Genomic DNA, 13,934 nt, shown 5'->3' with positions numbered 1-13,934 from the left:
AATGCTAATATGAGAACCATTCGGAATATAACTGAATTTTAGACGATTTATAAGGCAACATGGAATCTTGTAGAATCTCAGAGACGTTGTCAGAACTGCTGTTCCTTGTCACGTGGCCAAGCAGAAAAGAGAGTTAATAGAACGCTGGCTGTCAGTTCATGGTGAATAATAAGAGGAGGTGTCCTCATGCTTCACATTGATGGTCGGGGATGCCTTGGAAGAAGAGCTGGGAAACTCTGGAAACTTCATCTGGTCATTGCGGCTGTTAAAGTCTCAGAAACATTCATTTCTACACTGGCTTGTGAATATTACTCTATATCAAATCTATGTCAGAAAGAAAAAATGTGCTTTTATGTATATATGACAAGCTCTGTTTTATTGTACTAATTATCACAGAGTTTTATTGGGCACCAATTGTGAGCCAGGCACTGTGCGAGTTTCTTCGGATGCTTTGTCTAATGTAATGTCCACACAATGGCTCTGCGGACAGCAGCAATACAATCCCAGTTTGCATGTAAGGAAATTAAGGCTCAAGAAAGTGTGCCACGTGCTCATGATCACCTAGCCTAGATCATGAGCGGCAGAGTCAGATTTCAAACCCAGACTCTAGAATTCACTCTGTAACTTGTTTAGACAACGTGGATCTGGAATGGTTATCCTACAGGTACCCACCGAGTGCCAGGCCCTGCATTGGGAAAACAGGACAGAGACGTCCCTGCCTGATTGGATGTATGGGTAGGTGCACGAGTGCGTGGATAGATGGGTAAAAATAAATGATGGGGCAAATGCATGGAATAAGAGAGAATCCGATGAAGAGAAGATGGAATGGGAGAGTAAGTGAATGAGTGACGTAACTGAGGAAGTAAACGAGGGAATGGAACGGAATGGGAGACAACGAATGAATGAACGAATGAATGAATGAGTGGATGAATGAGGAGGTGAGAGGTTTTTAGGCTGCCCTACCTGAAGACGGAGCGCCCGGCGTCTGGCGGGTGGGCGGACGAACGGGCGGCTACTCCACACAGTACGGTAGGCGCGGGCTGTCCCTCCTCGGGCCGGCTCACGCCTCCCCCTCCTTCCCCTTCTTCCTCCTCCGTCGCGCGTCCGCTCGCCCGTCGGCCGCCCGGACCCCAGTCCCCGGCTGGCGGGCTGAGGAGGCGGCCGTGGCGCGCCGCTGCCCTCGCCCCGCCGCCGCTACCGCCGCCGCCGCCGCCGCCGCCGCCGCCGCCGCCCGGCGCGCCGCGATGCGCAGAGGGGCCGCGCCGCCCAGGGGCCGCCGCCGCCGCCGCCGCCGCGCCGCACCATGAAGCTCCGCAACAAGGCGGCGGCGCTGCTCCTGCTCGCGCTGGCCGCGCTCCTGCTCGCGGGGCTGTCCCTGCGCGCCCGCCGCGCCGCGCCCCCCGCGCCGCTCGCTCGCCCCGCGTCCGCCACGCCGCGCCGCCCCGCGCCGGCCCCCGTGCGCCTCCCGGGCCCGGGTGCCCTCCCGGGGGCGGTCCAGAGCGCTCGCCGGCGCCGGCCTCCGCGTCCGCGCCCCCGAGCCAGCCGTCGGGGCGCCGAGAGCCTGAAGAAGTTGGTGAGGTGAGTCGTGGCAGCCCCAGAATCCCATCCGCGGACCCGTGTCTCCCTCCTTCCACCCGTGTCCGGTCCATGGGAGGCTGTGGGCTGGAGGGACAAACTCCAAGTTCACCCACGGGCTGCCCACTTTTCTTTCTTTCCCCGCTAGAAATGAAAAACCGTCTTCGTGGAGTCCTGTTAACAGCGCAGTGCTGGTCATCACGTACCTTTTGAAAAGAGAAGTGTCACGGAAAGTGGTCTGCATGGTACATTTTTAACTGTCAGGGCAAAGGCTTTTTTTTTTTTTTTTTGCGTTCTTGCAAACATGCGCCCTTTGTCGAATTTCTCAATAGCCATCACGATTTAAGAATGCTTTATCTAACTCTCATGTTTCACTGGAGAATATCTACCAAAAACTTAGATCTGATTGAGTTGGAAAAGTTAGATGTTTACTAAGTACTGGCTGCCTCTCACTGAACCGCGAATCTCCCCCTGTGCTTAGAACAGAAGAGGCTCTCGACCAGAGTGTACTAAGAAGTGTTCTCCTTGGAAGCGTGGGGCTTTCCCTGTTCCTCCTTCTTTTTCAGACTCATGTGTGGTCAGAGCCCTGCAAGGAAAACATCTTAGCCTTCGACATTCTGTTTGATATCCTCTTTATCTGCACAGAGCTTAACCCGCCACAGCTTTTCATCTTTGGCCTTAGGTTTGCTGGAACACCCGCAGGTTAGGGATTTGCGTTCATTTCCTTTGTTGTGGAGAGCTTTTTAAAAATCCCCTTGTCTTGTAGCCCTCTGTTTCCTCTACCATTTGGAGACTGTTGATGTTTCTAACTGCCAGTTGCAACGTCCACATTTGCTGGGCTCCTTAATTACTTGAAACGAGTGGAAGACTTCTTTTTCACCGTAATGACTAAATTTGGTTTGGCGTTTTTACTGTAAGTGAGAGAAAAGTCAGGAAACCTAGTAAGTAGCTGTGTCAGCTTTTGTTTCTCTTCTGCCTGGTAAGAAATGTACAGATGGGTATGGACAAGTTTTAGGGGAAAAACCCCCAGTGATGTATAGAATTGCTTTTAAGTCTATTTAGAACCATTTACAATCTCTTATGAATGTATTCACTCTTTAAAATAAGGATATTTCTGTTAGGAAGTTAATAGGGTTTTCCCTCTTATGTACTGAGGTTTCTTGTAATGGATTCTATTACGGTTTAGCTACAAAGTTGCTGTGATTTGTAAGTTGATGGGACAAGTTGGAAGATAATTAGAATGGACACCATTTATCACAGCTAACTTTTTACAAGGCATAGTGTTAACCACAGTACATTAAAATAGTCCTCATTAACACTTAGGTTACGTTCATTAACTACGCCATCTGCACCATAACCCTAGATAGTGGTTCTTTTGGAGTTCTCTTTGAACCAGCAGCACCAGAGTTACCTGGGGCTTTGTTGGAAATGCTGAGTCTCACCGCTCCCCTCCTCCACCCAGGCTCACGAAATCAAAAATCAAGAGGTTGAGTTCACTAGTGTGTGTTTTAACAAGCCCTCCTCTTGTTTCTGATGCACACCAAACTTTGAGAGACTGCTCTGTGAAGTAAGCACTAATATTATCTCCATTTTACAGATGAGGAAAATATTACACAAGGTTTAGCAATTTGTCCAAGGTTCCACGATGAGGATACAGATCCCAGCAGTCTTGGTACAGGTTGAGCCCTTTCGTACTAATGCAGGTGTCATACAGTAGGCTTGCCTGCATTCATAATTTTCCTGAAATTTTTCTGAAGAAACATCATAGATTTTTGGAACTGTCTTCATCCTTCAAGGTGTTGGGAACATTGGGGCAGCATTTTCTTGTCTCTGTCTGAGCAAATTGGCTCTGACTCGGAAGAGATCATGAACAGAATCCAAATGGTTGTTTTCGGGAAGGACTATTTCCATGAGCAACCGTGTCTCCTGAAGCCATTTTTCTTCTAAACGTATCTCTTAGATCATCATGGAAATCATGGGCAACACCATAAGAATAAAGAACAAAATTTTCAAACTCAGGAAAGAGGAAAAAACAAAAAAAAGCCACAGGAAGTCTCAGGCTCGAATGCATAAACATGAAAGTCTAGCATCCTCTGGCAATGTTGACATTTTCAGGGACTTATTAACGTTTCTTTTGCTACCTGGACAGAAACAGCGACAGAGCACTGAGGGAGCAGGAGGAAAGATCTCTGCATGGACGCCTTTGTTGCTTTCCTAATCCTGCCTGGGTTAAATTTTTGTGGTTTAGGAGGAATTTCATTTTAGGGAGGGAAAAGAAAGCCTCATGTTTTCAGAAAATGAGCGCTTTAATCTCTTTACATGGCTAGAATCCAGAAGAGACGAAGGCTACGGTGATCTTGTATCTCGAGCCTGGGGAGTAGTCGGCAGCAAGCGTGGAGCTGGGTGGGACCCAGTCCACCACCTGCTGACCATCCTCAGTCCAGGCTGCACTGCTCCCCCCGGGGTCCTGGTGTAAGTGAAGTCCTGCCACGTCAGCACAGCAAGCATGGCACTCTCCTTCCACATCTTGTTTTCATTTCGGAGAAGTTTCCAGGGACTTGCCTAGTTAGCAGGCAGACCCTACAATTTTATAACTAGTCATTTGTATGCAGTCTGTAGTGTGGAGGGCTCTCCTTTCTATAAATATAAAGCCAGGAGGTAATGTCTGCGTTTTAGGTCAAGGGTGGGATCTGAAAACGTACACCACACTATAAGTAGCCGTTCCAGTGCACAAGAGAAATGAAATCTTCCTTCTATTTTGTTTTTTTTTTTGGTGATTTAGACCTGGCTGACTTCCAAAACAAATTTGAGACGTCTAACAGTAACAGAGACATATACAATAAGGCCATTGAAATACTTATGAAACATGAAAAGTCATAAAGAGGAGTGGGAAAGAAGTACTTTGTGACAAAAACTAAGGCCACTGTTTTTGTTTTTAATTACTAATTTTTCCAAATCTGAATTCTATTTATTTTTAATTTTTGCTGCGTTGGGTCTTCGTTGCTGCATGCGGGCTTTCTCTGCTTGCGGTGAGCAGGGGCTGCTCTTTGTTGAAGTGTGCGGGCTTCTCATTGCGGTGGCTTCTCTAGTTGCGGAGCACAGGGTCTAGGCGCGCGGGCTTCAGTAGTTGTGGCTCGCGGGCTCTAGAGCGCAGACTCAGTAGTTGTGGCGCACGGGCTTAGTTGCTCCGGGGCCTGTGGGACCTTCCCGGCCCAGGGCTTGAACCCATGTCCCCTGCATTGGCAGGCATATTCTTAACCACTGAGGCCACTGTTGTTATGAGGATTAAGTGTTCAATTTAGCTATAACGGGGCTTCCCTGGTGGCGCAGTGGTTAAGAATCCGCCTGCCAATGCAGGGGACACGGGTTCGAGCCCTGGTCCGGGAAGATCCCACATGCCCCCGGAGCAACTAAGCCCGTGCGCCACAACTACTGAGCCTGCGCTCTAGAGCCCGCGAGCCACAACTACTGAAGCCCGCGCGCCTAGAGCCTGTGCTCTGCAACAAGAGAAGCCACCACAATGAGAAGCCTGCGCCCCGCAACAAAGAGTCGCCCCCGCTCACTGCAACTAGAGAAAGCCCACGTGCAGCAGCAAAGACCCAATGCAGCCAAAAATTAAATAAATAAATAAATTTATTAGAAAAAGAAAAATTTAGCTCTAACCTTCCTGGCAGCCGTGTCAAAAAGGGAACCATGATGGGCTGCCTTATTTTCTTTGAATGATAAGGGGAAAAGTTTATCAAGAGGGATTATTTATTCTTCATGGAACTGAATTCTAAAATGAGAATTTTATATTAGTATAGACTTCGGATTTCAGAAGACTGTCTCTCCAGCTTGTTCTGAAAACTCCTCTTTGAGCCTACATACGGAAGAGGAAGTTCAATATAACTGCCCATCTGTGTGATAGGAAAAAGAATTTGGCATCTGGAGTCCAGAGGATTGGGTTCTAGTCCTGAGCCATTTCACCCTAATTTGCTTATCTGTAAACATGTGGGTCGATCTACAAGTTTTCTAAGATCTCTTCCAGCTCTGACATTTGATGGTCCTGTGATGAGATCAACAAGTTCAGCTGCAAAATCCCATCAATGACTGTTGCTTAGCCCTTTGTGCCATCTCTTGCAAAATCACTGTTTCTCATTTACTGGCTGTAGCCTAGAGCTCCAAGTGATTAGTCAGCCTCAACCCCCTCCTGAACTTTATTCTTTGTCTGTGTGTTAGCCTGGCTATTGCTGTTTTCTCTTAAAATATGACTTCTAAGGGAGACTTAGGCTGCCTCTGTCATTTTATTCCACAGTCATTCAGCAAATGTTTATTGCACATGTATCCTGGGGCAGGTACTCAGTGTGCGATGGTGAATGGAGTTGCTTCCCTCCCAGAATTTGGGGGAGGGGGGAGGGGAGACAATACAGAAACACATTACACACTTGGCAGCCTCTGGAGCTGCCCCGAGAGGAAGCGTGCGTATTTGCTCATCAAGAGACAGCTCTTCCTGCAGTTCTCTTTGGTCTCTGAGATAAGTCTTCTTAGAGGGTTCAAGCCTGAATAAATGTCTCACTAAAGAGGGATGATGTTATACAGCAGAATGCCAAGTCTGTGGCCATCCTATAATTAGCTGGTCGCCCCAGAACACATTACAGATCTCTAGATCTTGGGGACCATCTATGATATTTTGTCACTGTGAGTCCTGATTCTTGTCCAATTCATTTTTGTTGATTGGTCCGTGAGACCCCTCTTTCACGCTCTCTGTGTATTCAGTTAATAAGCCCTCTTGGTTTTATCCCCAAATATAACCCCAATCCCACTATATCTACCACTTCCATGCTACCACTGAGCTAAACACCATAGTTTGACACATGGACTACAGTAGCTTCTCTCAGGCTTGGGGTTTCCACTCTAGCGCCCTCTACAGTCCATTTTCCATACAGCTGCTGGAATAATCTTAAATACGTAACTGGGTCACTTTGCTGGTTCCAGTGCCTAATTTCCCATCATACAGAGTAAAATTCTATTTCTTAGTGTGGCCTTTGAACCCTTGTTTGATTTCAGCCCATTTAGCTCTCTGATCTCATGTCCTGCCCTTCCCCACTTCACTCACTCTGCTTCAGCCACACTGGCCTTCAAATGCACTCATTCCTACCCCAGCACTGTTTACTTTTTCCTGTGGTGGAATGTTCTTTGCTCACATCCTTGTGTGGCTAGCTCCCTCATTTCTTTCAGCTCTGCTTTCAGATTCTGTCCTCAGCGGGGTCTTCCCAGCTGCCCTAGAAAAAAGGACCCTGCCCATCATCTTCGGCCTCCTTACTCTTATTTCGTATTTTTTTAAAACAGCACTCATCATTGTATGAAAATCCTACTTTGTTTGCTCCTCCCCTCTTCATGCACACTTCATGTCTTATTAACCAATGTACCACTGGCACCTAGAACAGAGATGATTTCACAGTAGGTACTCAATAAATATTTGTCAAGTGAGCTAATGAATGAGTAAATGCAGCAACCCCCCCTTGTGCCAGCACTATATTGATACTAAGACTTTACTTATATTATTAAGTTACATGTTACCTAATAATATTCAAAACAATCTTACACCCTTTAGGAAAATAGTAAGTATCTCTAATAGTAACATCCTTCTAAGAGAGGGAATGTTTTTCTTTTTAAGAGGTTTTATTTTTTACAACAAATTTGTGGAAAAATTGGGGAGTATGTAGTACAGAGAGTTACCATATAGCCTGTATCCAATTTCCTCTCTGATTAAAATCTTACACTGGTACAATACATTTGTTATCATTTATCAAGTGATAGTGATACATTATTACTAATGTTTAATGTATTTAGATTTCCTTAGTTTTTACTTAGTGCTCTTTTTCTGTTCCAGGATTCTATCCATGACACCACAGTACATTTAGTTGTCATGTCTCTTTTTTTTTTTTTTTTTTTTTTTTTTGCAGTATGCAGGCCTCTCACTGTTGTGGCCTCTCCCGTTGCGGAACACAGGCTCCGGACGCGCAGGCTCAGCGGCCATGGCTCACGGGCCCAGCCGCTCCGCGGCATGTGGGATCCTCCCGGACCGGGGCACGAACCCGTGTCCCCTGCATCGGCAGGCGGACTCTCAACCACTGCGCCACCAGGGAAGCCCTGTCATGTCTCTTTAAGCTCCCCTTGGCTGTGACAGTTTCTCAGACCTCCCTTTTTTTTTTTTTTTTTTTTTTTTTTTTTTTTTTTTGCGGTTCGCGGGCCTCTCACTGTTATGGCCTCTCCCATTGCAGAGCACAGGCTCCGGACGCGCAGGCTCAGTGGCCATGGCTCACGGGCCCAGCCGCTCCGCGGCATGTGGGATCTTCCCGGACCGGGGCACGAACCCGTGTCCCCTGCATCGGCAGGCGGACTCTCAACCACTGCGCCACCAGGGAAGTCTTCCTTGTTTTTGATGACCTTGCGAGTTTTGGAGAGCACTGGTCAGATATAAGATACTCCGCTGTTGGAATGTGTCTGGTGTTTTACTCATGGTGATAACTGGGGTTATGGGTTATCTGGAGGAAGACCGTAGAGGTAAAGTGCCGTTTTCATCACGTCCTATCAAGTGCGTATACTACCGACATGATTTAACGTTGACCTTGGCCACTGGCTGAGCTAGTGTTTGTCAGCTTTCTCCACTCTAGACTTACTCTTTCCCCCCTCACTATACTCTACTCTTTAGAAGGAAGTCACTGTGCACAACTCCCACCTAAGGAGTGCGGAGTTGTGTTCCCCCTCCTTGAGGGCGGAGTATCTCTATATAAATGATATGGAATTCTTTTGTGCGGGAGATGTTGTGTTTGTTCTCCCCCCTGTGTTATTCAGTCATAAATCAGGATGGACTGGTAGATATTGATTTTGTGCTTTGAGTTACAGTCCAGTATGACTTTATTTTGTGGCTGAAATTGTTTCCGTCTGGTGATTAGTAGCTCTTTCACTTGGCTGCTCTGCTCCTCTGGTAGACCCCCATCACTGTGTTTCGGCTTTCTGTTTTCAGTTTTGCCTTTCTGAGCACTTTCTTACTCTCGGGCGCTACAAGATGCTCCAGGCTCATCTTGCTTCTCTGGATGAGGGAGTGTTTTTATTTCCTAGGAGCACCAGCGAAAGTTTTCTCCCATCTCATTGGCTTTGGTTGGTTTAAATGCCTACAGTGTGGATGAGGAAATGGGAAGGAGTGGAGGGGTGGAATGGGATTAGCTAATTGAAGTAAACCAGGCAAGGGCCACCCGCTGAGTTAGGGATGAAGCCAAGACCACCTAAACCACTGGGGTGAGGGTGATGTAATAGACTTGTCTTTGGCTCCTGACCTCCATTCTCCGACCCCACCCCCAATTTGACAGTGAACTGTACCTCCAGGCAATGGTCTAAGCCTGCTATGACAGTCCCATCCCTGTTGTAGTGTAAACTTTATATATCCAGGGCTAAGACATAATTTCATTTCTCTGGCAATAGTTACTGGTGTACAGGTGTTACATGACCCAAGCTGGCCCAGTCAGCTCCTGCGTAAGAAGGGAACGGGGGCTTCCCTGGTGGCGCAGTGGTTGAGAGTCCGCCTGCCGATGCAGGGGACACGGGTTCGTGCCCCGGTCCGGGAAGATCCCACGTGCCGCGGAGCGGCTGGGCCCGTGAGCCATGGCCGCTGAGCCTGCGCATCCGGAGCCTGTGCTCCGCAACGGGAGAGGCCACAACAGTAAGAGGCCCGCGTACCACAAAAAAAAAAAAAAAAGGGGGGAAGAGAATAAGAAGAGAAGGACTTATTTTACATTATTGGACAAAAGACTTTATCTTCTAGATATGAACAAGGAAATAAATAGTCCCAGTTGTCACCACGATCCTTAGAAAACCAGCTTTGGCTGAAGTCATCACTCTGGGCAGTAGAGTAGAGAAAGAAGGAGACTATGGGTCCCTGAGGATAGTACTGAGCCCTGGAATCCACAGATCCAGAGGCCTGCCCGATCTAGGTCCCTTCTCTTCCACGCTGGAGTTGAGGTTTCTGTTATTTGCATCCAGAATCCTCTTAACAGAACCAGATGGTTCTTTGAATCAAAACCTCAGTGCTGTTGATGGAGAGAGAGGGGAATGGCTGTAGGGGGCACACAGGAAATGAAGGTCCGTCACACCCTGGAGCGGCCATTCTGTGCACCTGACCTTGTCCCAGGTGGCAGGTGATTCCGGGATAGGTTCCTAAGCCAAATTAGAGCCTCTTTTTTAGGGATTTAAAAAATTGGGGTCAGAGACAGCATAAGGGAAAACTGTTTCTAGTGGCTGCAGCTGTGTCTCTGCCAGGTGGAGAAAGCTGGTCTGCATGGAGAGTTCATGGACCCAAGATGACCTGGAGGTCTGAGAAGCAACATCCAGCAACCGGGGTGGGGGTGGGTTCTGACGTTGTTCCCAAGGGCAGCTTCTGCCCTTTGCCACTGTCCCGTCCCTGTCCTAGCTTCTATGAATTGAGTTTCTGTCACTCACCACCATAACGTCCTGACTGATGTGGATATGTAGCACCTGTTTTTAGCACCTTTGGAAAATTCCGTAAATGGTGGCCATATTGACACATCTCCCTAGAAACTCCATAGGTGAGAGTCATTGGAAGAAAATTTGAGAACAGATTTGTTTCCTTTGGAAGTACTTCTCTTCATGTTATAATTTACTGTAAGAAAACAAGAGGTAAAGTTTTATGTTATATCTATCTTGCCACCATTTAAAATATTTAAAAAAAAAAAAAGAAAAGAAGAGGCTTCAGTTGAAGACAGAATTCATTGTATGTTCCCCTCCAGATCTTCCCCAGAGCTTGATTTATCTCATACGACGAAATTTCGAAAACTGCCCCCTGGAAAGAGGAGTTTCTTGACTTCATGCCTTTATTGGGAGTCCGTGATTTTTTTGGCAGCCAAGAGCAACTGTGGTGTGTTTGAGGGTGATGTTTGGATGCCCCTCCCCCCGACCTCTTTTAGCAACACAGAAGACTGTCATCTTCTGGTAAAAATTCATCACGGTACAATTTAGAGTCCAAGCTTTCCATAAATAGGAGGCAATAGAGAACACATAATCTGAAGCGTGATTTCCTTTTATACAAGAGGAAACTGAGGTCCAAAGAGCTAAAATTGTAATAATGCACATAAAACACCAAGCACAGGGCCAGCTCATGGCAATCACTCAGCAAGTGACGTGCTGCTCTGAGTACCGTTAGTGTCCATGGTTGCTTTATTATTTAGAAACTGAATCCTAACTAGATCCAGCTGACTGGCTGTGTGGCTTTGAATGAGTCAGTGCTCCTCGGCCAATCTAGGCTTTCTTCTAAGTTCAACGAGGAAATGAAACGATGTGAGTCAAAGGCTGGCACGGTACCTGCAACACGAGAAGGTCTCAGCAAATGTTAGCCAGAGCTAAGGATTTAGGCAGGCTTTTCCCTGGGTTGTGTCTTGAGAAAATGAAGACAGCTTCCACATATAACGAATGCTACCCTAACCCCAGTGTCCTGGTCCTTAGTGAAAGCTCCGGGAATAGATGGGACAGGACCCTTTTCACTGCCTCTGGTTGGGTTGGGCGATTGTTCTGGAGACTTTGAGACCTGGAAGTCAGGCTGTCTGTAGCTTTGATTTCCACTCAAGGGCAGAGAACTATTGTTTCCGAGCTCAGAAAAGCAGAGGGTAAGTGAAGAGTTTTCAGGAATTAGGAGGTGTCCTCAGGCACCAAAACGCAGAATTTTGTTCACAGACAGTGCTCTTCAGGGGCCTGTGTCTCTGCTTGGGCTTGAACCCTTGCTCTGCTTTTTCCTCATCCCAGTTTTGTGGGAATTAAAAGGAGCCGGGTTGTCTGACCACTGGTTCCAAAGTAACAAGCCTTAGTGTTCAAGTATCAAATTTCATCCCTCAGGAGGAATGGGTTAATGGATGTCGGTGTTAATGTCTGAGAACTTTTAAAAATGCACAAACACTTCAAACCTCGTTTGTAGTAATTTAGGGTATTGACACTTAAAATAAATTTTTTGCTGCTCTGCCTCGCCCATTTTGGGCATGGACATAAAATATTTGGAGAAAAATGAAGGCTTCTGATGCATCTAAGTTAATATTTAATAATAATGATGATAACAAGTAATATTTAATGCTGACTTAAAACATGTCAGGTACCATATGAAGCACTTCACCACGTTATTTCGTTTAATCTTCGTAGCAATCTAAGGGGTGGGTACTATTACGGGATAGGTCAAATTCTTTTTCATTTGGAGTGATGGAATCCCAGCTCATCAGCTCATATCACTTAATCATAAAAGGGGATTTACTAGCTCATAAAACTGTGATGTGCAAAGGAGATAAAGCTTCAGTCATGGGTGTGTCCAGGATGTGTGACCATCTTTTAACCTTTTGCCTCCATCTTTTAACTTTGCTTCCTTCTGTGTGGCCAGATTTTTCCATGTGATAGTTCCAACGGGTCTGGCTTAAGTCCTCCTCCTTTAGTAACCTTGAAGGGAAAGACTTCATCCAGCAAGAGTCCCAGGGCTGCCTCTAACCGCCCTGGCTTGGATCACATGCACACCAACCCCTGATGTCTGCATCTGGGGGAGGATGCTTCAGTGCGTCCAAACCCCATGAACTGAGAACAGTGGTTTCCCCCGAAGAAAACTGAGGTGCTCTTACCAGAAACACCTGGAAATGGACGCTAGTAAGAAACACCAAAACCAAAAGCAAAGAGCCACTAGAATCAACAAGCCCTTTTTTTTTTACAGATGGGGAAACTGAGGGTGAGAAGTAGTTAAAGTGTGTGCCCAAGATGGGACAGCCAAGTGGCAGACCTAGAATTTGAAGCCAGCTCTGTGTGCATCTAGATCCATATTGCTTACAACCATACTGTACTTGGGAACAGATCTTGAAATGTGAAGTATTTGATGGCTTTCCAGAATCCCTTTGAAGAAGATCCCTTTGATAAAATCTCTTTTCTTTTTTTAAATTTGAAAATTGTTCGTATTTGTAAGGGAAAAAAACAGATTATAAAAATTATCCCATTCTTTAAAAGTTTTTACATATTTACATATTTATATACACACACCTACATATAGTGGTTATAACTCTGGAAGATGGTATACCAAAACGTTAACAGAGGTTATGAAGTTGGTTTGGTTACCCCTCGCCTGCCTTCGCTTGTCTGTATTTTACACTTTTTTCTGTGATAAGTATATGCATTACTTATATATTTATGAAACAATTTAAAGTATATTAATTATCATAAAAATTTTAAATCCCTATTGGCCTGAGGCATAAGAGTATGGAAATTAGCTGGGGAGACCACTTTTCCTTTGCTTAAATTGGTAAGTCCCGGGGCTTCCCTGGTGGCGCAGTGGTTGAGAGTCCGCCTGCCGATGCAGGGGATGCGGGTTCGTGCCCCGGTCCGGGAGGATCCCACATGCCGCGGAGCGGCTGGGCCCGTGAGCCATGGCCGCTGAACCTGCGCGTCCGGAGCCTGTGCTCCGGCAATGGGAGAGGTCGCAACAGTGAGAGGCCCGCGTACCGAAAAAAAAAAAAATTGGTAAGTCCCTTATGCTCTTTTTCAGGAAATGAGATAGAGATGCCCATTCTCAGAATATGTAATCCTCATGCTTCTCCCTCGTATGTCACCAGACATTTATTTCAAACCAGTGCTGCTGGTTCATATTTTTTAAATCTCAATAACATCTTAATTTGAAAAGAAGAGGGAGATGGCGAAATAGAATCCCCTGTGTGTCAGGAACAATCACGGGGGGAAGAATGAAATGAGAATCAGTCCAGGCAGCCTCCTAGAGTTTTGGAAGGAGAAGAATTATAAACCCAGTTGTGCTCTTAGACCTCAGCTAAGAGCGAGAGGATGGATTATGGAGGTAGAGATGGTGCAGGTGTGCCGTGCGAGTCACACCTGGCGGGGCTGTGGGTGAGGACTGAAATCCAGTCCACCTTCGGATCATTGAGTCAGGAGCTCTGAGTAGAGATAAAGGCTTCATCTGCCTGGAGGGGCTCCTTTTCTGACTCGCTTGTGTGTGACCCCAAATACAGCGTCATAAATAAAAGCAGGGCTTCTTAAGTCCAGCTGCCTGAGTTTGAATCCTTGCTCTGCTACTTCCTAATCATAAAGCATGTATATGTGTACAATGATGGCTAAAAGCAGACACACACACCTAGAGACGCACAAAGTCACCAGCTTTGGACATTGAACACCTACTGTGCGTTAGACCTAGACTTTGTTTAGGAACACAGCCATGTTTCAAATATCATGATCCAGACTAAATACAAACTATTAGTAATTGGATGCCCTTATCGAATGATTTTATCAAGCCTCCCCCTCATGGCAGATATTTTGGGCACTGTGTCAACACTGTTCAT

At 46.5% G+C, this 13,934-nt stretch overlaps 1 protein-coding gene across 1 annotated transcript in view; it reads left to right on the top strand.

The window, feature by feature from the left end:
- The first annotated feature begins 1,303 nt into the window (after positions 1–1,303).
- Positions 1,304–13,934, top strand: part of GXYLT2 (glucoside xylosyltransferase 2) — an 80,027-nt gene continuing 67,396 nt past the window's right edge. Inside the window, exon 1 of the mRNA XM_065885889.1 lies at positions 1,304–1,578. Within this exon, the coding sequence (XP_065741961.1) occupies positions 1,304–1,578 (275 nt within the window). The remainder of the gene's footprint in view (positions 1,579–13,934) is intronic.

This window comes from Phocoena phocoena, chromosome 10, assembly GCF_963924675.1.
Source record: "Phocoena phocoena chromosome 10, mPhoPho1.1, whole genome shotgun sequence".
NCBI lineage: Eukaryota > Metazoa > Chordata > Mammalia > Artiodactyla > Phocoenidae > Phocoena > Phocoena phocoena.
Note: the sequence above shows the minus strand (reverse complement) of the source record. Positions and strands in the feature narration are given on the sequence as shown.